This window comes from Osmerus eperlanus, chromosome 1 (assembly GCF_963692335.1).
Source record: "Osmerus eperlanus chromosome 1, fOsmEpe2.1, whole genome shotgun sequence".
In the NCBI taxonomy this organism is placed as follows: Eukaryota; Metazoa; Chordata; class Actinopteri; order Osmeriformes; family Osmeridae; genus Osmerus; species Osmerus eperlanus.
Window position 1 is genome coordinate 26,341,178 of NC_085018.1, and position 23,792 is coordinate 26,364,969.

A 23,792-nucleotide genomic window follows, 5' to 3' on the forward strand; every position below is an offset into this window, starting at 1 on the left:
ATCTGTGCATAGTTAGCATCGATAGACAGTTCACAGCATCCATCAGGAATTCTTCAAAGCCGCGAGTTGCTAAAAATAAAAAAATCACTGTCATCGCCTTTCTTAATATATTTCATTAAAACATGATTGTAGGCAATCGCATGACTACTCTCAGGGATGGGATCCATTAAGGGCTCAATGAACATCCACTTTCCCCACGTCCTGCCGCCTATGAGGGCTGGCACTGCACTGAGATGGAAGAAATGTTAATGTATATACTTCATATAGCTACAGCATACGCGGATTTCCATGTGTCAGCTGTAACGGAAAGAGTTCTTTATGAATATTCAATCATTCCATAAAGAGGCGCTCAGGTCCGCTAGTCCTGGGGTGGTGAGAGTGCAGTGGAAGCGACAGTCAAACATCGGAGCCTTTTAGACCATGGTTGCACTTTTTTGGTGTGTGTTTTTTGGAAGAAAACAAGCTTTTTTATTGACTTTTTCTTGGGCAAGTTCAATTCTGATTAGGTTTCCATGTGTGTGGGGGAGGGTGTAGCTCAGTGATTAGAGTAACCTACTTCACTGCAGATGACGAGGTTGCAGGTTCAAAATAATTTCCGTAGGTTAATTTGCATTAAAGCGTCAGCTAATTTAGTGCATTGCAAAATTGCTCTCGAATGTTAAATTGTGAACAGGACAAATCTCATCGCAAATCACATGCAACAAACAGACCAAAACAGTAAAGCTAATCTAGTTCTGTCAAAAGGGTTGAAACAGCACCAAACGTGTGTTGGACTCTGAAAATGACACCTAAATCTTTGAACATTTTCCGATTGTTCACGGACATTATCAAGCCAGATGTGAGGAAGTGTCCTCGGGGGTTAAAGCCCTGCTGTGATGTTCTGGTTGCTACTCGCTGGCACGCGTTTGATATTCCTGTCGCGCAATCGCATACATTAAATGGGTAGGATATTAACACTTAGAGAATGCAGAAGAAACTGCCATGTTGAGTTCTCCATCCAGTCCAGCAACCATCCTGTTCTGCAGACCACAAACAAACACATTTATACACGAGATAGAGGCATGAAAACAACGACAGTGAGATTTATGCATTGTTTATTTTAGTCTTGTTTCAATATAGCTAGCGCTTTGGCAATTCAAAGATTGTCATACCAATAAAGCTACTTTGATATCGTCCCTGTCTCAGGCAGGTGCTGGAGGATCTGTCCAGGCTTTCCATCCTGACCAGTCGCAGCCAGCCCTGTCTGCAGCCAGCCCTGTCTGCAGCCAGCCCTGTCTGCGGTCGTGCATGGCTCTCATCCACACACACTGTCAGATGCAACTTGTTGTGGAGAGACTCAAATCACATTTTATTTGCCCTTTCTACAAGACATGTCACAGACTGCTTCACAAATGCCCATGGAACTGCACCTAAACCCTCAACCTAAAACCAAACTCAGTTGTGGGTGAGAGTGGGTGAGGGAGTGGGCTGCCAATCAGAAATGAACGGATGGAATGACGAAAGCTTGGCAGAGTCCCTTCTCCTCACCCCCCGCTCACCCCCTGCTCACCCACCCCTCCACTGCCCTGCCACCAACACCACTACTCTGTAATTTAATCCATTTAGTCATGGCTCTGAATCAATATCCATTTTCTGGAGCCTTAGGGAAAACTGCTCTCTCTCCTCATCTCCTCTCTTCTCTCTCCTCTTTCTGTCTGGATTATGCAGCAGGTCTTCTCTGGGGCTACACCTACACATGTTACATCCCAGAGAATCAGAGGAAGAGTTTACACCTCACACGCTCCGTATCCCTCGGTAACAGTTAGTCCAGGCCCTCACACCTGCTCACTATCTCCTGGTCACTATCACTTGGTCACTACACACACTGGTATGTATGTATGCCAGCTCATGCAGTATAATAGTTATTTTTCCTAGTTAACCACTTAATTAAGTAGATAATTAAAACAGCATTACTGTTGTGTTGTTTCTCCACACCATGGAAGGCCTACTGAAACATACTATGGATTATAGACTAACCTAGATTACTATACTTCTGTGCACGGTCTGATTCATAACTTCAAAACTCGAATTAAGTTCAATTCCAATTGCAAGATTTAATTAGTGGGCAATTACAAGTGAACCATGAAGGAAGGTGTCATGAAATGCTGATTATAAATCCAACTCATCTCTTTTTCTCCTCAGTACTGTGATAGATTTAGTGTCAGCCAGTCTGACCACCCAAGTGGAACTGATTTGGCCTGCTTGCCAGTGTAAAGGGTGGAACTTGAGAGATGTGGCACATTAGCAGAGTAAGGATTCATGTCTAATAAAACTGATTAATTATAAGTGATGATCCGACGTAAGTGTTTGTGTAGACTGAGGAGGCGTGCTGCACAGGGAGAAAGTATTTCTGTATATATGCAGGGCAATATCCCATGGAAACAGAGTTTTCAGATGTAATGTCATTATTTAACAGAGGCTGTGTCCAGCTTGAGACTTGGGGGTCCACTGAAACAGAACAATTCTTCCTTGGGGGGTCACTGGCTGTAACACACGTACACGTACACACACACAAACACACACACACACGTACACACACCCCCACCCAGCATCCATACTGACCCTCCAAGACCTCTGCCACAATTTCAAACCTTGCCAATGACAGGACACGCCTCTCTCCAGTCTCTGAAGGCGTCAAAGTAATGGAGAGTCTGGAACATTCCATTTTGCCCCTCGGTTGTGCAGGATGGATCCAGCACACAGAGCTGTCCTGATCCAGCACACAGAGCTGTCCTCATCCAGCACACAGAGCTGTCCTCATCCAGCACACAGAGCTGTCCTGATCCAGCACACAGAGCTGTCCTGATCCAGCACACAGAGCTGTCCTCATCCAGCACACAGAGCTGTCCTCATCCAGCACACAGAGCTGTCCCGATCCAGCACACAGAGCTGTCCCCATCCAGCACACAGCGCTGTCCCCATCCAGCACACAGAGCTGTCCTCATCCAGCACACAGAGCTGTCCTCATCCAGCACACAGAGCTGTCCCCATCCAGCACACAGAGCTGTCCTCATCCAGCACACAGAGCTGTCCTCATCCAGCACACAGAGCTGTCCTCATCCAGCACACAGAGCTGTCCTCATCCAGCACACAGAGCTGTCCTCATCCAGCACACAGAGCTGTCCCCATCCAGCACACAGAGCTGTCCCCATCCAGCACACAGAGCTGTCCCCATCCAGCACACAGAGCTGTCCCCATCCAGCACACAGAGCTGTCCCCATCCAGCACACAAAGCTGTCCTCATCCAGCACACAGAGCTGTCCCGATCCAGCACACAGAGCTGTCCCCATCCAGCACACAGAGCTGTCCCCATCCAGCACACAGAGCTGTCCCCATCCAGCACACAGAGCTGTCCCCATCCAGCACACAAAGCTGTCCTCATCCAGCACACAGAGCTGTCCCGATCCAGCACACAACGCTGTCCTCATCCAGCACACAGAGCTGTCCCGATCCAGCACACAGAGCTGTCCTCATCCAGCACACAGAGCTGTCCTCATCCAGCACACAGAGCTGTCCCCATCCAGCACACAGAGCTGTCCCCATCCAGCACACAGAGCTGTCCTCATCCAGCACACAGAGCTGTCCCGATCCAGCACACAGAGCTGTCCCCATCCAGCACACAGAGCTGTCCTCATCCAGCACACAGAGCTATCCTCATCCAGCACACAGAGCTGTCCTCATCCAGCACACAGAGCTGTCCCGATCCAGCACACAGAGCTGTCCTCATCCAGCACACAGAGCTGTCCTCATCCAGCACACAGAGCTGTCCTCATCCAGCACACAGAGCTGTCCTCATCCAGCACACAGAGCTGTCCTCATCCAGCACACAGAGCTGTCCCGATCCAGCAGACAGAGCTGTCCCGATACAGCACACAGAGCTGTCCCCATCCAGCACACAAAGCTGTCCCCATCCAGCACACAGAGCTGTCCCCATCCAGCACACAGAGCTGTCCCCATCCAGCACACAGCGCTGTCCTGATCCTTTCCTCACAAATGAGACGTGTATTATTGTGTTCTGATTACTTTCTGGACAGTAAGTGCTTTCTGAGCTGATGTGTTGGAGGAGGTGAGGTCTGGAGCTGGATGGTTCAGTCTCCTGATCACAGCTACCTGCTTCCCTGCCTCCATCTATTATTAATGCCATGACATATTCATTGTCAACATTTTAATTTGTAGTGGAAGTTTTTAAATGTCAAAAGGACAGAAACATTTCACCATAAATCTCCAGAATGTCCTCCTCCTAGAAGTAATTCAGCAAGTTTGAAATGTGTTGCACACGATTATCTCTGCTCAAAGATTTTCTCAACTGCTTCTGTTGCTTTTGGGGCTAATGTTTTGCAGTGATATATCATTTTGACAAAAAAGGATACAGGGAAAATGATAAAGATGTTTGTGTATTTTGATAAACTCCTTAAGGGTTGATTGTATTTCAGTTTTGGAGAGAGGCAGGTTTGAAGGTGACTAACTTATTAAACATGGAAGAGAAGTGCAGTCTTCTTCATGAAGGGTAAGTACCTTCCTATGGAACATCCTACATAAGTGTTACAGCTGTTCACTTAAAAGTGTCTGTGTAATTTTGGAACAACTTAACCGGATTAATATTTAATTCAACCTCGCCTCATACAGAGGGATCTCAATTTTTCATCAAGGTCCTCATCCCATCGTAATATACAGTGTGGTGGTGCACTTCCAAATTCCGGCCATTTTTATTTCGTTACTTCCTTTGAGGGTGAACGGGTCCCAGTGCGGTCCACCCTGTTTCCACCCTGTTTCCACCTGGTTTCCACCTGATTTCCACCCTGGCAAACTGTCAAGTTACTTTGTCATACTTCTCTTTTGAGAGGCTCTCTGTCTGTCAGATGTTGGGCTGGAACCTGAGATGCTGGGCTGGAACCTGAGATGCTGGGCTGGAACCTGAGATGCAGGGCTGGAACCTGAGATGCTGGGCTGGAACCTGAGATGCTGGGCTGGAACCTGAGATGCTGGGCTGGAACCTGAGATGCAGGGCTGGAACCTGAGATGCTGGGCTGGAACCTGAGATGCTGGGCTGGAACCTGAGATGTTGGGCTGGAACCTGAGATGCTGGGCTGGAACCTGAGATGCTGGGCTGGAACCTGAGATGCTGGGCTGGAACCTGAGATGCTGGGCTGGAACCTGAGATGCTGGGCTGGAACCTGAGATGCGGCACATACACAGCTGGAAAACCACGTCTGTGATTTGATCATTTTTCTTCACAATTATTGTAAATATCGACAACAATTTCTGCTCTATCACCGGGACAGAAGAATGCACACAGCAGATGTAAGAGCTTCACCGTGCAGACTGACTGAACCATCATCTTCTATTATCCTATTCAAACAACACTCATCATCCTGGCTTCCCAGAGGAGCCGGCCCTTCTCTCCTTGCCAGTCAATAAGACGTTTTGTGTGAAATTGAAAACTCATCATGTGTAAGTATCTCTCCCGGCACGTGTGGCTGTCAGAGTGTCAGATGGCAGTGGAAACGAGCCAAGGTATTTCCACCCTGCACCTTCATCTTCACATCACCAGCGACCTCCTTCCCTCCTCTTCCTCTCCTCTGACAGAAGCCCCAGGCCTGGAAGGAATTCTCCCTATATATCTGTCTGTATATGGACTGCATTTATACAGCGCTTTTATACCTTTGCGGCACTTAACACGCTTTATAATTTTGGCCTCTCATTCACCCATTCACACTCACAAGGTGCCCATCGGGAGTAACTGAAGGTTCAGTGAGCTGAAGGACACTTCCACACATGGCCTGAGGAGTCGGAGATCGAACCGCCAAACTTGCGATTAAGAGACAACCCTCTCCTACCCCCTGAGCCCTGAGCCACAGACACAACTTCGTCTGTCTGTCTCTCTCTCTGTCTGTCTGTCTGTCTGTCTCTCTCTGTCTGACTCTCTGTCTCTCTCTCTCTGTCTGTCTCCATCCCTCTCTCTGTCTGTCAGTCTGTCTTTCTCTTTGTCTGTCTCTTTGTCTGTCTCTTTGTCTGTCTGTCTCTCTGTCTGTCTGTCAGTCTGTTTCTCTGTCAGTCTGTCTGTATCTCTGTCTGTCAGTCTGTCTGTCTATCTGTCTGTCTGTCTGTCTGTCTGTCTGTCTGTCTGTCTCTATGTCTGTCTGTCAGTCTGTCTCTCTGTCAGTCTGTCTGTATCTCTGTCTGTCAGTCTGTCTATCTGTCTGTCTGTCTCTATGTCTGTCTGTCAGTCTGTCTATCTGTGTACCATTTTCCATCTCAGTTTGAAGAGGATGATGGATGATCGAGGCACTGGAGCCTCCACCCTCGTAACCATGGAGATGCCACAGGTCCTCCTGGAGGACATGACCACCAGCTCCTCAGTGTGTTCCCTGTGCCGGATCCATCCACCCTGCCATGGGCACCTGGCATGACCACATCAGGCTTGAAGTGACCTCGCTGTCAGCCGTCAGATGTCAGGAGATAAATTACCCTGGCTCATCCTCTCTCCCTTCCTCTGCCTCATCCTCTCTCCCTTCCTCTGCCTCATCCTCTCTCCCTTCCTCTGCCTCATCCTCTCTCCCTTCCTCTGCCTCATCCTCTCACCCTGCCTCATCCTCTCTCCCTTCCTCTGCCTCATCCTCTCTCCCTTCCTCATCCTCTCACCCTGCCTCAACCTCTCACTCTGCCTCAACCTCTCACCCTGCCTCAACCTCTCACCCTTCCTCTGCCTCCAGATCTCCATCGCCGTTCGGTTTCACTCGTAAACTATCAGTCACGTTCATAAGACCGGGCGTCCTTTCTGCTTGATGGGTTGAACATTTGGACTGTTGTGTGTGGTTGGTTCTGGTGTGGTCGGTGAGCGATCAGAGCATGCAGCGATCTGACAGGTGATTAAAAACAATGTACGTGTTCTATTTCTGTGTATTTCTCTTTGTGGATTCAGGTCGTCTTATTCTGCCAACAGCAATAACTAGGAAATGTGTTTAATCTGTCACCAGCCCTTCGTCATGGAAACCCCATGATGAGAAAACCAAACACATGTACCTCATCTCACTATTGTTTTCACAGGAAAACTTGTACACCTTTACCCACACGCATGCACACGCACACACACACACACACACACACACACACACACACACACACACACACACACAGGGCTGCTCAGTACAGGAAAACCTGCACACCTCTACACGCACACGTATTTGCACACTAGTGGAAGCACACATATACTGACTCTGTGCCCCAGGCCCAGAACACCAGAACACTGAGGCAGACACACCAGAGATGAACACATGAACACTACCACACTGAGGCAGAAACACCAGAGATGAACACATGAACACTACCACACTGAGGCAGACACACCAGAGATGAACACATGAACACTACCACACTGAGGCAGACACACCAGAGATGAACACATGAACACTACCACACTGAGGCAGACACACCAGAGATGAACACATGAACACTGAGGCAGAAACACCAGAGATGAACACTACCACACTGAGGCAGAAACACCAGAGATGAACACTACCACACTGAGGCAGAAACACCAGAGATGAACACTACCACACTGAGGCAGAAACACCAGAGATGAACACTACCACACTGAGGTAGAAACACCAGAGATGAACACTACCACACTGAGGCAGAAACACCAGAGATGAACACTACCACACTGAGGCAGAAACACCAGAGATGAACACTACCACACTGAGGCAGAAACACCAGAGATGAACACTACCACACTGAGGCAGAAACACCAGAGATGAACACTACCACACTGAGGCAGAAACACCAGAGATGAACACTACCACACTGAGGCAGAAACACCAGAGATGAACACTACCACACTGAGGTAGAAACACCAGAGATGAACACTACCACACTGAGGCAGAAACACCAGAGATGAACACTACCACACTGAGGCAGAAACACCAGAGATGAACACTACCACACTGAGGCAGAAACACCAGAGATGAACACTACCACACTGAGGCAGAAACACCAGAGATGAACACTACCACACTGAGGCAGAAACACCAGAGATGAACACTACCACACTGAGGCAGAAACACCAGAGATGAACACTACCACACTGAGGCAGAAACATCAGAGATGAACACTACCACACTGAGGCAGAAACACCAGAGATGAACACTACCACACTGAGGCAGAAACACCAGAGATGAACACTACCACACTGAGGCAGAAACACCAGAGATGAACACTACCACACTGAGGCAGAAACACCAGAGATGAACACTACCACACTGAGGCAGAAACACCAGAGATGAACACTACCACACTGAGGCAGAAACACCAGAGATGAACACTACCACACTGAGGCAGAAACACCAGAGATGAACACTACCACACTGAGGCAGAAACACCAGAGATGAACACTACCACACTGAGGCAGAGAGACAGATGCTGCTGGAACATCATCGTCTGCAGGATCTCCTTGATTAGCTCCTAGCTACCCATCGTCTTACTGTAACATCCCCGCTGTGGACGTGGTTCCTGCTGCACCATCTGCATGTCGTTTTGGATGAGCGATTCTGCCAAGAGAAGTAATGTTGTTTTATTAGTTAAGTTATATACTAGATGCTAATCTGTGGGCATCTGTGAAGCGCTCTGTGACAATGCTTGTAACAAAAAGGGCTGAACAAAAATAACATTTGTTCTGATTTGATGAAAGCTGTTGACAGTCCATTTCTGGCATCTGTTTGATGCAGACGTGTAGCCATTAATCTATAACCCCCCAACGTACAGCTCTTTGCAGAAACACCTCATCAGTCTTCATGAAGCGTAATCTTTTCATACTTCTGTCTGCTGCCAAACCATTTGAAGGAATTCAAGTTGTTTCCTCCAGAGGCTACCAGTCCCCCAGCCCGTCCAGAGGCTACCAGTCCCCCAGCCCGTCCAGAGGCTACCAGTCCCCCAGCCCGTCCAGAGGCTACCAGTCCCCCAGCCCGTCCAGGCCTCCTGCATCATGCCTCCTCCTCCAGGCTGGCGCCCCGCTCTCTGTGCTGGGGTCGCCGTGCCCTGTGCGGCCCCTGGCAGGGCTGTCTCTCTGGGGGTCAGCCCTGCCAGATCCAGGGTCTCTCAGCCGAGCTGGTTCTGACTCAGTCTCCTGTCTCAAGGTCAGCTCCATTTGTGACAGCTACAGTAGGAGGAGCTCTCAAGGCCTGCCTGCCTGTTTGTCTCTCTGCCTGTCTGTTTCTCTTCCTGTCTGTCTCTCTGCCTGTCTGTCTCTGTCTCTCTGCCTGTCTGTCTCTCTTCCTGTCTGTCTCTCTGCCTGTCTGTCTGTCTGCCTGTCTGTCTCTCTGCCTGTCTGTCTGCCCGTCTGTCTGTCTGTCTGTCTGCCTGTCTGTCTCTCTGCCTGTCTTCGTGTGTGTCTTGATGACTCACTGTGGCCCCCAGGGCTCTGTAGCCAGATGAAGGACCAGGACAACTGTCCTTCCTGTCCCTCTAACGCATCGTGGAGACTTCAGTCATCTGTAAATATTTACTCCATGTCAACAACAGTTCAACGATGGGCTACATGGCTGGGAGCAGTTTGGAAGGATTTCATGCCAGGCATGTTATTGTTTAGTCATCGCCATAAAATGTAGTCAGTGTTCAGTTCACTGAGATTTATCAGGTGTGACTGCCTGTTGTGTTGAGCTGTGTGGGCGCTCTCTCTCTCGCTCTCTCCTCTCTCTCTTCTCCTCTCCTCTCTCTCCTCTCCTTTCTCTCTCTGTCTCTCTCTTTCTCCTCTATTCCCTCTCCCCCTTCTCACCTCCCTCTCTCCCTCTCCTCTTGGGCCTTGGCAGTGCAGGTGAGGCCCTAACCCTAACCCAGGCCAGACCCCTGGTGTGGTGGCTGCTTCTACAGGATCATGGATGACTGTAGGGAACAGTTGGGGACACGAGCTGGGTGGCAGGTCACATGGTCCAGTACAGGTCACATGGTCCAGTACAGGTCATATGGTCCAGTACAGGTCATATGGTCCAGTACAGGTCACATGGTCCAGTACAGGTCATATGGTCCAGTACAGGTCACATGGTCCAGTACAGGTCACATGGTCCAGTACAGGTCATATGGTCCAGTACAGGTCACATGGTCCAGTACAGGTCATATGGTCCAGTACAGGTCACATGGTCCAGTACAGGTCACATGGTCCAGTACAGGTCATATGGTCCAGTACAGGTCACATGGTCCAGTACAGGTCATATGGTCCAGTACAGGTCACATGGTCCAGTACAGGTCACATGGTCCAGTACAGGTCACATGGTCCAGTACAGGTCACATGGTCCAGTACAGGTCATATGGTCCAGTACAGGTCACATGGTCCAGTACAGGTCACATGGTCCAGTACAGGTCATATGGTCCAGTACAGGTCACATGGTCCAGTACAGGTCATATGGTCCAGTACAGGTCATATGGTCCAGTACAGGTCACATGGTCCAGTACAGGTCATATGGTCCAGTACAGGTCACATGGTCCAGTACAGGTCATATGGTCCAGTACAGGTCATATGGTCCAGTACAGGTCACATGGTCCAGTACAGGTCATATGGTCCAGTACAGGTCACATGGTCCAGTACAGGTCATATGGTCCAGTACAGGTCATATGGTCCAGTACAGGTCACATGGTCCAGTACAGGTCATATGGTCCAGTACAGGTCACATGGTCCAGTACAGGTCATATGGTCCAGTACAGGTCACATGGTCCAGTACAGGTCACATGGTCCAGTACAGGTCATATGGTCCAGTACAGGTCACATGGTCCAGTACAGGTCATATGGTCCAGTACAGGTCACATGGTCCAGTACAGGTCATATGGTCCAGTACAGGTCACATGGTCCAGTACAGGTCACATGGTCCAGTACAGGTCATATGGTCCAGTACAGGTCACATGGTCCAGTACAGGTCACATGGTCCAGTACAGGTCACATGGTCCAGTACAGGTCATATGGTCCAGTACAGGTCACATGGTCCAGTACAGGTCATATGGTCCAGTACAGGTCATATGGTCCAGTACAGGTCACATGGTCCAGTACAGGTCACATGGTCCAGTACAGGTCATATGGTCCAGTACAGGTCACATGGTCCAGTACAGGTCACATGGTCCAGTACAGGTCATATGGTCCAGTACAGGTCATATGGTCCAGTACAGGTCACATGGTCCAGTACAGGTCATATGGTCCAGTACAGGTCACATGGTCCAGTACAGGTCATATGGTCCAGTACAGGTCACATGGTCCAGTACAGGTCATATGGTCCAGTACAGGTCACATGGTCCAGTACAGGTCATATGGTCCAGTACAGGTCACATGGTCCAGTACAGGTCACATGGTCCAGTACAGGTCATATGGTCCAGTACAGGTCACATGGTCCAGTACAGGTCACATGGTCCAGTACAGGTCATATGGTCCAGTACAGGTCACATGGTCCAGTACAGGTCATATGGTCCAGTACAGGTCACATGGTCCAGTACAGGTCACATGGTCCAGTACAGGTCATATGGTCCAGTACAGGTCATATGGTCCAGTACAGGTCACATGGTCCAGTACAGGTCATATGGTCCAGTACAGGTCATATGGTCCAGTACAGGTCACATGGTCCAGTACAGGTCATATGGTCCAGTACAGGTCATATGGTCCAGTACAGGTCACATGGTCCAGTACAGGTCACATGGTCCAGTACAGGTCATATGGTCCAGTACAGGTCATATGGTCCAGTACAGGTCATATGGTCCAGTACAGGTCACATGGTCCAGTACAGGTCATATGGTCCAGTACAGGTCACATGGTCCAGTACAGGTCACATGGTCCAGTACAGGTCACATGGTCCAGTACAGGTCATATGGTCCAGTACAGGTCACATGGTCCAGTACAGGTCACATGGTCCAGTACAGGTCATATGGTCCAGTACAGGTCACATGGTCCAGTACAGGTCATATGGTCCAGTACAGGTCATATGGTCCAGTACAGGTCATATGGTCCAGTACAGGTCACATGGTCCAGTACAGGTCACATGGTCCAGTACAGGTCATATGGTCCAGTACAGGTCACATGGTCCAGTACAGGTCATATGGTCCAGTACAGGTCACATGGTCCAGTACAGGTCATATGGTCCAGTACAGGTCACATGGTCCAGTACAGGTCATATGGTCCAGTACAGGTCATATGGTCCAGTACAGGTCACATGGTCCAGTACAGGTCACATGGTCCAGTACAGGTCATATGGTCCAGTACAGGTCATATGGTCCAGTACAGGTCACATGGTCCAGTACAGGTCATATGGTCCAGTACAGGTCATATGGTCCAGTACAGGTCATATGGTCCAGTACAGGTCACATGGTCCAGTACAGGTCATATGGTCCAGTACAGGTCATATGGTCCAGTACAGGTCACATGGTCCAGTACAGGTCACATGGTCCAGTACAGGTCACATGGTCCAGTACAGGTCATATGGTCCAGTACAGGTCACATGGTCCAGTACAGGTCACATGGTCCAGTACAGGTCATATGGTCCAGTACAGGTCATATGGTCCAGTACAGGTCACATGGTCCAGTACAGGTCATATGGTCCAGTACAGGTCACATGGTCCAGTACAGGTCATATGGTCCAGTACAGGTCATATGGTCCAGTACAGGTCTCTTTTTGTTGGAATCCAGCCCCCTCCTAGGAGCTGATGGAGAACTAAGGGAGAAAAAGTCGTGTCTGCATTCCTGCCCGGTCACGCAGCCCTCCTCTGCCTCCACCCTCAGAAGAGGTCTGTCCTTAACCACTGATCAGTTAACAATAATCAAAGACTACTTTATGACTTTTATACTGTTTGGAATATTTCTTCACCTCCCACTTCCAGGCCACGCCCTCCTCTGCCTCTACCCTCCCACTGCCAGGCCACGCCCTCCTCTGCCTCTACCCTCCCACTGCCAGGCCACGCCCTCCTCTGCCTCTACCCTCCCACTGCCAGGCCACGCCCTCCTCTGCCTCTACCCTCCCATTGCCAGGCCACGCCCTCCTCTGCCTCTACCCTCCCACTTCCAGGCCACGCCCTCCTCTGCCTCTACCCTCCCACTGCCAGGCCACGCCCTCCTCTGCCTCTACCCTCCCACTGCCAGGCCACGCCCTCCTCTGCCTCTACCCTCCCACTTCCAGGCCACGCCCTCCTCTGCCTCTACCCTCCCACTTCCAGGCCACGCCCTCCTCTGCCTCTACCCTGCCACTGCCAGGCCACGCCCTCCTCTGCCTCTACCCTCCCACTGCCAGGCCACGCCCTCCTCTGCCTCTACCCTCCCACTGCCAGGCCACGCCCTCCTCTGCCTCTACCCTCCCACTGCCAGGCCACGCCCTCCTCTGCCTCTACCCTCCCACTGCCAGGCCACGCCCTCCTCTGCCTCTACCCTGCCACTGCCAGGCCACGCCCTCCTCTGCCTCTACCCTCCCACTGCCAGGCCACGCCCTCCTCTGCCTCTACCCTGCCACTGCCAGGCCACGCCCTCCTCTGCCTCTACCCTCCCACTGCCAAAGGAAGCTTCTAACTTCAGGAATACCAACACGACAGGAGTCAACACCAACCGGTGAAGTGGTGAGCCTCACATCAAGGCACTTCTCTCCTTCCTCTTCCTCAGGGCTTCATATGCGTCATTAAGACGCCAGCTCTACTGGGATGAGCGCCCAGACCCAGACTAGAGGAGGACTCCTACCCCCGCCCCCACCCCTCACCACCCCCTCCTCAGAGCAGAACCAGACACACAGTGCGTCAGTAACCTGATTATCCCAGCTGTCAGTCTGAGGCCCAGGATCCTCCGATCCTCAGCCAGGGATCACAGCGCTCCTCAGCTCTGGGAGTCTGCAGACGACCAGGGAGACGGATAGAGCTCCACTGAGGACTGGACAGCACAGAGGACAGCACAGGGACAGCACAGGGACAGCACTGAGGACGCAGAGGACACAGGACAGCACATACATCACAAAACATCACAGGACAAACCAGGACTCTACACTGAGACAACAGAGAGGAACAACACAGGAAGAACAGGTTTGGTTCAGAGGGGAGACTGGATGTGTCAGATGAAGCCGTGCAAACTACTTTAATTCATTTAGATTGACTGACTAAAGGCGCTTGTATTTGTTTAGTTTTGAAACTGCTCTCTTTTTTAAAGTAGAGTATATAGCATTAGTATGTAATGTAATGTATGTTTTCAAAGCTATGAACAGATTAATGTGTGTTTGTGTGTGTGTGGGGGGGCGTGGTGTGGGGGGGTGGTGTGTGCCGGTTTTATGTCGTATCTCACTAGGTCTTCAGTTTGCTACCATCCTGATATCCTCTTTCAGGGATCCATCCTTGTGGGACTGGTGTTCCCAGCGCTTCTGAAACCTGAGCGTCCTGGTCTCTGCTGCTGGAACACAGGACGTGAGGGGAAGAGAGTCCCAAAGAGTCGAGGAAGGAAAAGCATAGGAAAGAAACTCTTTGAGGCCGTCACTGGGCGGGGGGTGGAGGGGCGTAGAGGGGGGTGGAGGGGAGGGGCGGGGGGTGGAGGGGCGTAGAGGGGGGTGGAGGGGAGGGGCGGGGGGTGGAGGGGAGGGGAGGGGGTGGAGGGGCGCGGAGGGGGTGGAGGGGCGCGGAGGGGGTGGAGGGGAGGGGCGGGGGGTGGAGGGGAGGGGCGGGGGGTGGAGGGGAGGGGCGGGGGGTGGAGGGGCGCGGAGGGGGTGGAGGGGAGGGGAGGGGGTGGAGGGGAGGGGCGGGGGGTGGAGGGGCGCGGAGGGGGTGGAGGGGAGGGGAGGGGGTGGAGGGGAGGGGCGGGGGGTGGAGGGGCGCGGAGGGGGTGGAGGGGAGGGGAGGGGGTGGAGGGGAGGGGCGGGGGGTGGAGGGGAGGGGCGGGGGGTGGAGGGGCGCGGAGGGGGTGGAGGGGAGGGGAGGGGGTGGAGGGGAGGGGCGGGGGGTGGAGGGGAGGGGCGGGGGGGTGGAGGGGAGGGGCGGGGGGTGGAGGGGAGGGGAGGGGGTGGAGGGGCGGGGGGTAAGCAGGATACCAGTAGTGGGTGGACCCAGGAGATATGAATCAGATCCACACACACACAACAAGCCTCTCTCTTACACACTCCCTCTCCACCAAACAGGAGTGCAGTCACCAGGCTGGAGTGTGTGCAGGCGGCCTGTGTTAGTGGCGTTGCAGAGGGAGATATTTTCCTGTTGCTCCGTTGTCTTACATCCTTCTCTGTGTCTGCCTGCTTTCCTCAGCCAGGAAACGAGGAGGAGAGAGCGAGAGAGAGAAGCCTGGATCAGCTGTGTTCCCCGGGCCTCCACGCCCTGACCACCCCGGCTACACAGGACAGACCTGGGCCTGGTGCCTCCAGCACAGACACCCCCCCGACCCGACCCAGACGTAAACATGGAGCCAGCCTCTAAGGATGCTGACACCACGCATGCCAAGATGGCCCCCAGCCAGAGGGCCGAGACCAGGGACTCGCCTGAGGCCGTGCCCGCCGCCAGGCTCAGGCCGCCTGGGGTGCTGAAGCTGACCCGCAGCCTGTCCAAGTCTGACTCGGACCTGTTGGTGTGGCCGCAGGCGGAGGAGGATGGCGCTCTGGGAGGCCATGGAGGGTCTGTATTCGACTGCAGCTCGGGGCAGCGGGACCAGCAGAGGGTGGAGCACTCGCCTTCCTTCGCCTCCGAGTGGGATGAGGTAATGATTCTGCTCTGGGGCCGAGGAAAAGACGTAGGGATGGACAGAAGGAGGGAAAGAGGGAGGGAGGACACTGTGACCGAGAGGGAGGAAAGGAGAGGACAGAATAATATGCAGGAGTCTGGAGAGGACGAAGACCAGCGGGAGATGTAGGCGTCCAGTACTCTCTCCTGGCCCAGTCAGGCTGTCAGGGCAGGGAGGCAGGAGCTGCTGAATGCATGAGTGCCCTGTTCCCCCCCGCTGCCCTGCCACACGGGGCTAATTGGCCTTGTGCTGTCACTCCTTATCCCCTCAGCTGGCTTCACATGGGGTCTGCCCACGCTCCGGCTTCACTGTACCCCTGTCCTCTCTCTGGCTCCACACCCCTCTCCCCTGCCTCACCCTGCCTCCCCTGCCTCCCCCTGCCTCCCCCTGCCTCCCCTGCCTCCCCCTGCTTCCCCTGCCTCTCCCGCTCCGCTCCAGGGTCTGTAGCGAGAGGCGACAGTGCTCACTTCAATTTTGGCAGCACTTCCTTCTCCCCCAGTCCCGACCTAACCCTGCCCGCTCCTCCCCCCTGCCTGCCCCTCCCCCCTGCCCTCCCCCACCTGCCCCCCACCCCCCAGTCTGACTAAACTGTTTACTCAGACTGGTCTGGCAGGGTGGGGCGTCCTGTTCTCAAGGGCATCCTGTTTTGCAGCTGCCCCCTGAGTGTCTATTCCTTTTCCAAATGTTGAGAGTTTATTGGAACTGAGGCTGAGGCTGGGGCTGGGGTTGGGGCTGGGGTTGAGGCTGGGGCTAGGGGCTGGGGTTGAGGCTGGGGATAGGGGCTGGAGTTGAGGCTGGGGCTGGGGCTAGGGGCTGGGGTTGAGGCTGAGGCTTGGGCTGGGGCTAGGGGCTGGGGTTGAGGCTGGGGCTGGGGTTAAAGTTGAGGCTGGGGCTGGGGTTGAGGCTGGGGCTTAGGCTGGTGCTGGGGTTGAGGCTGGTGCTGGGGTTGAGGCTGGGGCTGAGGCTGGGGCAAGCGCTTAGAATGTAAACAACCCCTCCTCCTGATCTGAGAGAGGGAAGTAGAGACAGAGAGAGCGCAGGACACACACACACACACATATACACACACAAGCACACACACATGCACGCAGACCAAACAGGTTGTGATTGAGGCTTGTTCACATCAAAAGACGTTGATTGAAGACAAATGACTACAGAGGACCCTAGCATCCCTGGCACATGGTTTCATCAGGTCAGCCTTTGTCTGAAACAAAACTCTTTTGTGGTGGGCTACACGTAGCCTTTACTCACTCTTGTTATTGTCTCCAAATATCAGACAAGCTGTTGCTGGTGATGATATGCTAACATATGCTAGGCCATTAAAATCCAACTATGCTATGCTAGGCTATGATAGGCCACGCTAGGCTACGTACTGACAGTAGCCTACTACTGTACTAGGCTGTGCTAGATTTCAGGCAACGCTAGACTACAGTAACCTACACTAGGCTACGCTAGACCACATCAGGCAACTGTTTAGAAGGAGGAGAACTAGACTACAGTAGTAGGCCTACGGGTTTAACTTTGCACAATAGAGTTGGAACAAGCAGCCGGACATCTCCACTGGGTTTCGGAAATCCCCATGGGCCTTGTGTCCTTGTTCCTAGGCCAACCACACATGTTCGTAACAGACACAGACCTCATCAGTGGTGTAGTGTAGTTATACGCAGGCATGTATCGCAAACCCAGGAGACTTTCCCCAGGAAACACAGGTAGGGGAGGGCACAGGAGGCGGAGGAGGGATTGGGTAAGTGACATTTTTCCCGCTACTTCATTCTAGACATGGCTGCTCCTCTAGTGGAGGGTTAGGTTTGCCCTGCGGAGCTCGTAGTATCAGAGCAGAGTGATGATGTCATATTAACAGGGAGGCAGAGAGGTCTGGCCAGGGAGTGCGGCTTCTTATTGCTAATTGAGTTAAGCGCTTTAATGGCTGCATACTGTCATTCAACCCTAAGCCTATAGTTTAAAGTGATTATCAGGAATGTGCACATATGGGAGAAGATTAAAGGGGCCTTTTACCCGTACTCTTGGACAGACATTCACGATAAAAATATTTAAACGTATTTTAGTATATATATAGGCTATTTTAGTATATATATATATATTTTAGTATATATATTTTAGTAGGCCTATAGCTCTTTCACATTATACTATTCAGCAGCGAAACTGTTTCTCATCACTTTGAAGCGCTTGACTCAGGTTCTCGTGACAGCATCTGCCGCAGCCTGGCGACAGCATCTGCCGCAGCCTGGCGACAGCATCTGCCGCAGCCTGGCGACAGCATCTGCCGCAGCCTGGCGACAGCATCTGAGGTGTAGTTTACTCAACACTTCCAGTTCGTCAACTCAAACGGCTCCAGGCAACTTATTTTAAAAGTTGACTTTAATGATCAGAATCAGAATGGGATTTATTCGCCATGAAAGTTTGCACAGACAAGGCTTTGGCAGGAAAGTGCATACAATAAACATATAGGGACCTAAAATTTAAATATGTGGACTATCTATACTAAGGTACATAAACTAGCAGTACTAAGTGGAATTAGAATTAAATAAAATATACAATAAAATATAAGTTGCCGTAATTTACAATATAAAAATACAAAAATACAAATATTACTAAAAATACAAATGTACAAGATACAATTTTGTAATGCAGTGCAAAAAGCAGTGTGTTTTGATGAAATGAGGGACCCAGTCTGGTGAGGGACCGTTGCTCTGCGGGCTCCACAGCAGGTGAAATTGAAGTGCTCGGTAACAAGATTAACAATTACATCGGCTCAGAGTACAGCACGATCACCACGAGATTAGCGTAGTTCATTGTACTCCTCTTAATAAGCCCCTACACTTAATTGTGCTATATCTTCTCTCTACGTCTCTCTCTTTATCTAATGCTCACTCTCTTTTCTCTTACCCCTCTCTCTCTCTCTCTCTCTCTCTCTCTCTCTCTCTCTCTCTCTCTCTCTCTCTCTCTCTCTCTGTCCATCACTCTCTTCAATTAGATCCTGATTCTTGATTATTCCTAGCAGGGCCGAGACTCTAGCCAGTACCGAGACAATCTAACACAGATCCCTGAAGGTTCCATGCTAACTGAGTTTCTCTGCGTATCTCATCTCTGCGTATTAGATGCCGTTCCTAGAAACGAGGTCACCACCAGAGAGGAAGGAAGAACCGGGATGCTGGGATGCTCCGGTCCTCCTCAGCCATGGTGGATGTAATCCAGACTATTTTTGCCTTTAAATCCATATTTAACAAGGGGTAGTGTTATTCACAATAGACAAATAGCACGCTTCATGACTGTGTTGTGTGTTACACTGCTGCCTACACAGGAGCAGGATGAGGCTGTGGAGATCTTCTGATGTGTTCAGCCATGAAAGCTAGGCTTTTAATAGCTGCAAGGTTTTTCAAAAACTCTTACCATTGCCCTCCAGCTAGTTTCCTCCCCCCGCGCCTGGTGAGCACAGTACTGGGGGGGTGTGATGGGGAGGGGCCAGTTAGTGCCATTCTGCATTCTAGATCTTTTGAATTAAAACGTTTTTTGGGGTGCAGTAATGAGGACCTGTGTGTTGATGTAGGATGGAGGTTGGAGGGATAAAGGAGGGTTATAGGAGGGAGATAGGATGGAGGTTGGAGGGAGATAGGAGGGTTATAGGAGGGAGATAGGATGGAGGTTGGAGGGATCTGGGACTCTGGATTCAGAGTACAAGACGGAAACGTGGTTTGGCTGCAGGCAGAAGGGCTGCAGGCAGAAGGGCTGCAGGCAAACCACGCTTCCCTAGTGTCTGACTTCCAAATGAATCAAGGCTTTTTCTGAGTGTTGATGCCACTAGCAAAGTGCATCAGGCTTTTCCAAACACTAAATATTACATCACAGAACTCTCTCTGTGTCTGTGCTGAGAGACAGATTGAGCTTTTCAGGTTATTTAGCTAGATGATATGCAGATGACATCACAGGGTGGAACAAGACTTTGGGTTACACTACGGCTAGGGTAGGTAGCTCAGAGGCACAGTAAAGATGAGTTAGAGGCAGTCACACTAGAGTTAGAGGCAGTCACAGTATAGATGAGTTAGAGGCAGTCACACTAGAGTTAGAGGCAGTCACAGTATAGATGAGTTAGAGGAAGTCACACTAGAGTTAGAGGCAGTCACAGTATAGATGAGTTAGAGGCAGTCATAGTATAGATGAGTTAGAGTCAGTCACAGTATAGATGAGTTAGAGGCAGTCACAGTATGGATGAGTTAGAGGCAGTCACAGTATGGATGAGTTAGAGGCAGTCACAGTATAGATGAGTTAGAGGCAGTCACAGTATGGATGAGTTAGAGGCAGTCACAGTATGGATGAGTTAGAGTCAGTCACAGTATAGATGAGTTAGAGTCAGTCACAGTATAGATGAGTTAGAGGCAGTCACAGTATGGATGAGTTAGAGGCAGTCACAGTATAGATGAGGCAGTAGTAGTCTCTGTCCATCATTCCATCTATCCATCTATCGATCCATCCATCCTCAATACTACTGGTGCCCTCTGTCCAGAGATTTGATTGGATCAGACATGATGCTCTCCCTATATCCATCTCTCTCTCCCACTCTCTCCCTCCCTCTTCCCCCTCCCTCCCTCTCTCTCTCTATCCCTCTCTCTTCCTCCCTCTCCTTCTCTCTCTCTATCCCTATATCAGTCTCTCCCTCCCTCTCTCCGTCTCCTCTGATGGTTAGTCAGGATGGATGCTGGTGTGGATCCAGAGTGTTGTTGTGGCTGCAGATGGTCTGTCTGCTGCACAGATTGATCCTCCTGTCCTGCAGCTCTGAACAGTCTGCTGTCTCCTCCTGTCCTGCAGCTCTGAACAGTCTGCTGTCTCCTCCTGTCCTGCAGCTTTGAACAGTCTGCTGTCTCCTCCTGTCCTGCAGCTCTGAACAGTCTGCTGTCTCCTCCTGTCCTGCAGCTCTGAACAGTCTGCTGTCTCCTCTGTTTCTGCTGACCCCGTCCACGTTCCACTTCTGCTCTTAATCCATCACCTCAAACCAGCCCCCTGGCCTCCACCTCCCTGGCATCCACCCCCCTGGCCTCCACCTCCCTGGCATCCACCCCCCTGGCCTCCACCTTCCCGGCCCCACCTCCCCAGCCTCCCCAGCCTCCCTGGCCTCCACCTCCCTGGCCCCCCTGGCCCCCCTGGCCTCCCTGGCCTCCACCTCCCTGGCCCCCCTGGCCTCCACCTCCCTGGCCCCCCTGGCCTCCCTGGCCCCCCTGGCCTCCCTGGCCCCCCTGGCCTCCACCTCCCTGGCCCCCCTGGCCTCCCTGGCCCCCCTGGCCCCCCTGGCCTCCACCTCCCTGGCCCCCCTGGCCCCCCTGGCCTCCACCTCCCTGGCCTCCACCTCACTGGCCCCCCTGGCCTCCACCTCCCTGGCCCCCCTGGCCTCCACCTCCCTGGCCCCCCTGGCCCCCCTGGCCTCCACCTCCCTGGCCTCCACCTCCCTGGCCCCCCTGGCCTCCACCTCCCTGGCCCCCCTAGCCCCCCTGGCCTCCACCTCCCTGGCCTCCACCTCCCTGGCCCCCCTGGCCTCCACCTCCCTGGCCCCCCTGGCCTCCCTGGCCCCCCTGGCCCCCCTGGCCTCCACCTCCCTGGCCCCCCTGGCCCCCCTGGCCTCCACCTCCCTGGCCCCCCTGGCCTCCACCTCCCTGGCCTCCCTGGCCCCCCTGGCCTCCCTGGCCTCCACCTCCCTGGCCCCCCTGGCCTCCCTGGCCTCCACCTCCCTGGCCTCCCTGGCCTCCCTGGCCCCCCTGGCCTCCCTGGCCCCCCTGGCCTCCACCTCCCTGGCCCCCCTGGCCCCCCTGGCCTCCACCTCCCTGGCCTCCCTGGCCCCCCTGGCCTCCACCTCCCTGGCCCCCCTGGCCCCCCTGGCCTCCACCTCCCTGGCCCCCCTGGCCTCCACCTCCCTGGCCCCCCTGGCCCCCCTGGCCTCCACCTCCCTGGCCTCCCTGGCCCCCCTGGCCTCCCTGGCCTCCACCTCCCTGGCCCCCCTGGCCCCCCTGGCCTCCACCTCCCTGGCCTCCACCTCCCTGGCCCCCCTGGCCTCCACCTCCCTGGCCCCCCTGGCCTCCACCTCCCTGGCCCCCCTGGCCTCCCTGGCCTCCACCTCCCTGGCCTCCCTGGCCCCCCTGGCCTCCCTGGCCTCCACCTCCCTGGCCTCCCTGGCCTCCACCTCACCCAGAACACCACATCTCTCTCCCCCCTCCCTCAGAGTCCTCATGACATACATGGGACACATCTTCCTAAAACCTATAACATGATTGTACAAGAAATTGTATAATAATCAGACTGACAAAGCATGCCCTTACAAAACAGTCATATCATGAGGGAGTCAGGTGGCTGAGCGATTAGGGAAGCAGGCTAGTAATCTGAAGGTTGCAAGTTTGATTCCCGGCCGTGCCAAATGACGTTGTGTCCTTGGGCAAGGCACTTCACCCTACTTGCCTCGGTGGAATGTCCCTGTACTTACTGTAAGTCGCTCTGGATAAGAGCGTCTGCTGAATGACTAAATGTAATGTAATAAAAAAACACTACTTTCTTTTGTTAACTGTACTGACAATTTAAATGTTTTCAAATGTTTTGGGGAATAAATTATCTCACAATTGTTCTTTGAGGTGTGACCTCACTTCCTGTTCCTCTTCTTCCCCCTCAGATCGAGAAAATTATGAACCTGATTGGAGAAGGCATCGAGTTGGCGGGTGACCAGCCGCCCACACCCTCAGGTGTGTTTGATTTGTCACATGTCACGTCCTATCTGGTTGGGATGCTGGGGAACTTGCACATGCATGATGCTCACAAGCCCTGAGTTATATAAGATGTTCTTGTCAAGGTCAGATCAAGGTCAGCTATGAATAGAATCATTACAGGGACAGCCTGCTATCATAGAGATATGAGTACTCATCCATCTTTATCGGTGAGGAAACAATCCCATTCAGCTCGGTGTGCAAATGCTGTTAGCTGAAGTATGTAAGGGGGTGTCTCCACTTTCAGAGAAACCCAATTCTGAAGTCACTTATCTGTCAGTCAGCCAGGTGCTGTGTCTCAGTGATCCTGGCTGCAGAGGAGAGGCAGGTGCTGTGTCTCAGTGATCCTGGCTGCAGAGGAGAGGCAGGTGCTGTGTCTCAGTGATCCTGGCTGCAGAGGAGAGGCAGGTGCTGTGTCTCAGTGATCCTGGCTGCAGAGGAGAGGCAGGTGCTGTGTCTCAGTGATCCTGGCTGCAGAGGAGAGGCAGGTGCTGTGTCTCAGTGATCCTGGCTGCAGAGGAGAGGCAGGGAGCATCAGGAGCCTGGAGGCACATCCGTGTGTTAATATTTACACTACCTAGTTACCCAGCCTCCTGTTACCTAGTTACCCATTCTCCTGTTACCTAGTTACCCAGCCTCCTGTTACCTAGTTACCCAGTCTCCTGTTACCTAGTTACCCAGCCTCCTGTTACCTAATTACCCAGTCTCCTGTTACCTAGTTACCCAGCCTCCTGTTACTTAGTTACCCAGCCTCCTGTTACTTAGTTACCCAGTCTCCTGTTACCTAGTTACCCATCCTCCTGTTACGTAGTTACCCAGCTTACTGTAACCTAACTCAGTTACCCAGCCTCCTGTTACCTAGTTACCCAGCGTCCTATAACATAGTTACCCAGCCTCCTGTTACCTAGTTACCAAGCCTCTTGTTACCTAGTTATCCAGCCTCCTGTTACCTAGTTACCCAGCCTCCTATAACCTAGTTACCCAGCCTCCTGTTACCTAGTTACCCAGCCTCCTATAACCTAGTTACCCAGCCTCCCGTAACCTAGTTACCCAGCCTCCTGTAACCTAGTTACCCAGCCTCCTGTAACCTAGTTACCCAGACTCCTGTAACCTAGTTACCCAGCCTCCTGTAACCTAGTTACCCAGCCTGCTGTAACCTAACTGAGAATTAACATCTAGACTCTGTAAAGGAGAACACAAGCACAGCAGCAGTTGGCCTGGTGCATGATCTCAGGTCTGCTGCCCTCTTCATCGTGTCTCTGTGGTTCACCTGGATATCACCCTGTGTGTCCTCTCTCCTCACA

General features: G+C 52.5%; 1 protein-coding gene across 4 annotated transcripts in view; it reads left to right on the plus strand.

Annotated features, from left to right (window-relative positions):
- The first annotated feature begins 15,072 nt into the window (after window positions 1-15,072).
- Window positions 15,073-23,792, plus strand: part of anks1ab (ankyrin repeat and sterile alpha motif domain containing 1Ab) — a 31,767-nt gene continuing 23,047 nt past the window's right edge. For 2 of the 4 annotated variants that reach the window (XM_062473661.1, XM_062473669.1), the window contains exons 1-2: window positions 15,075-15,706; window positions 22,398-22,467. In XM_062473661.1, coding sequence (XP_062329645.1) covers window positions 15,413-15,706; window positions 22,398-22,467 — 364 coding nt within the window. In that variant the 5' untranslated portion in view covers window positions 15,075-15,412. Of the gene's footprint in view, window positions 15,707-22,397; window positions 22,468-23,792 lie in introns of all 4 variants that reach the window. The other 2 variants (XM_062473652.1, XM_062473678.1) reach the window with 2 other exon arrangements.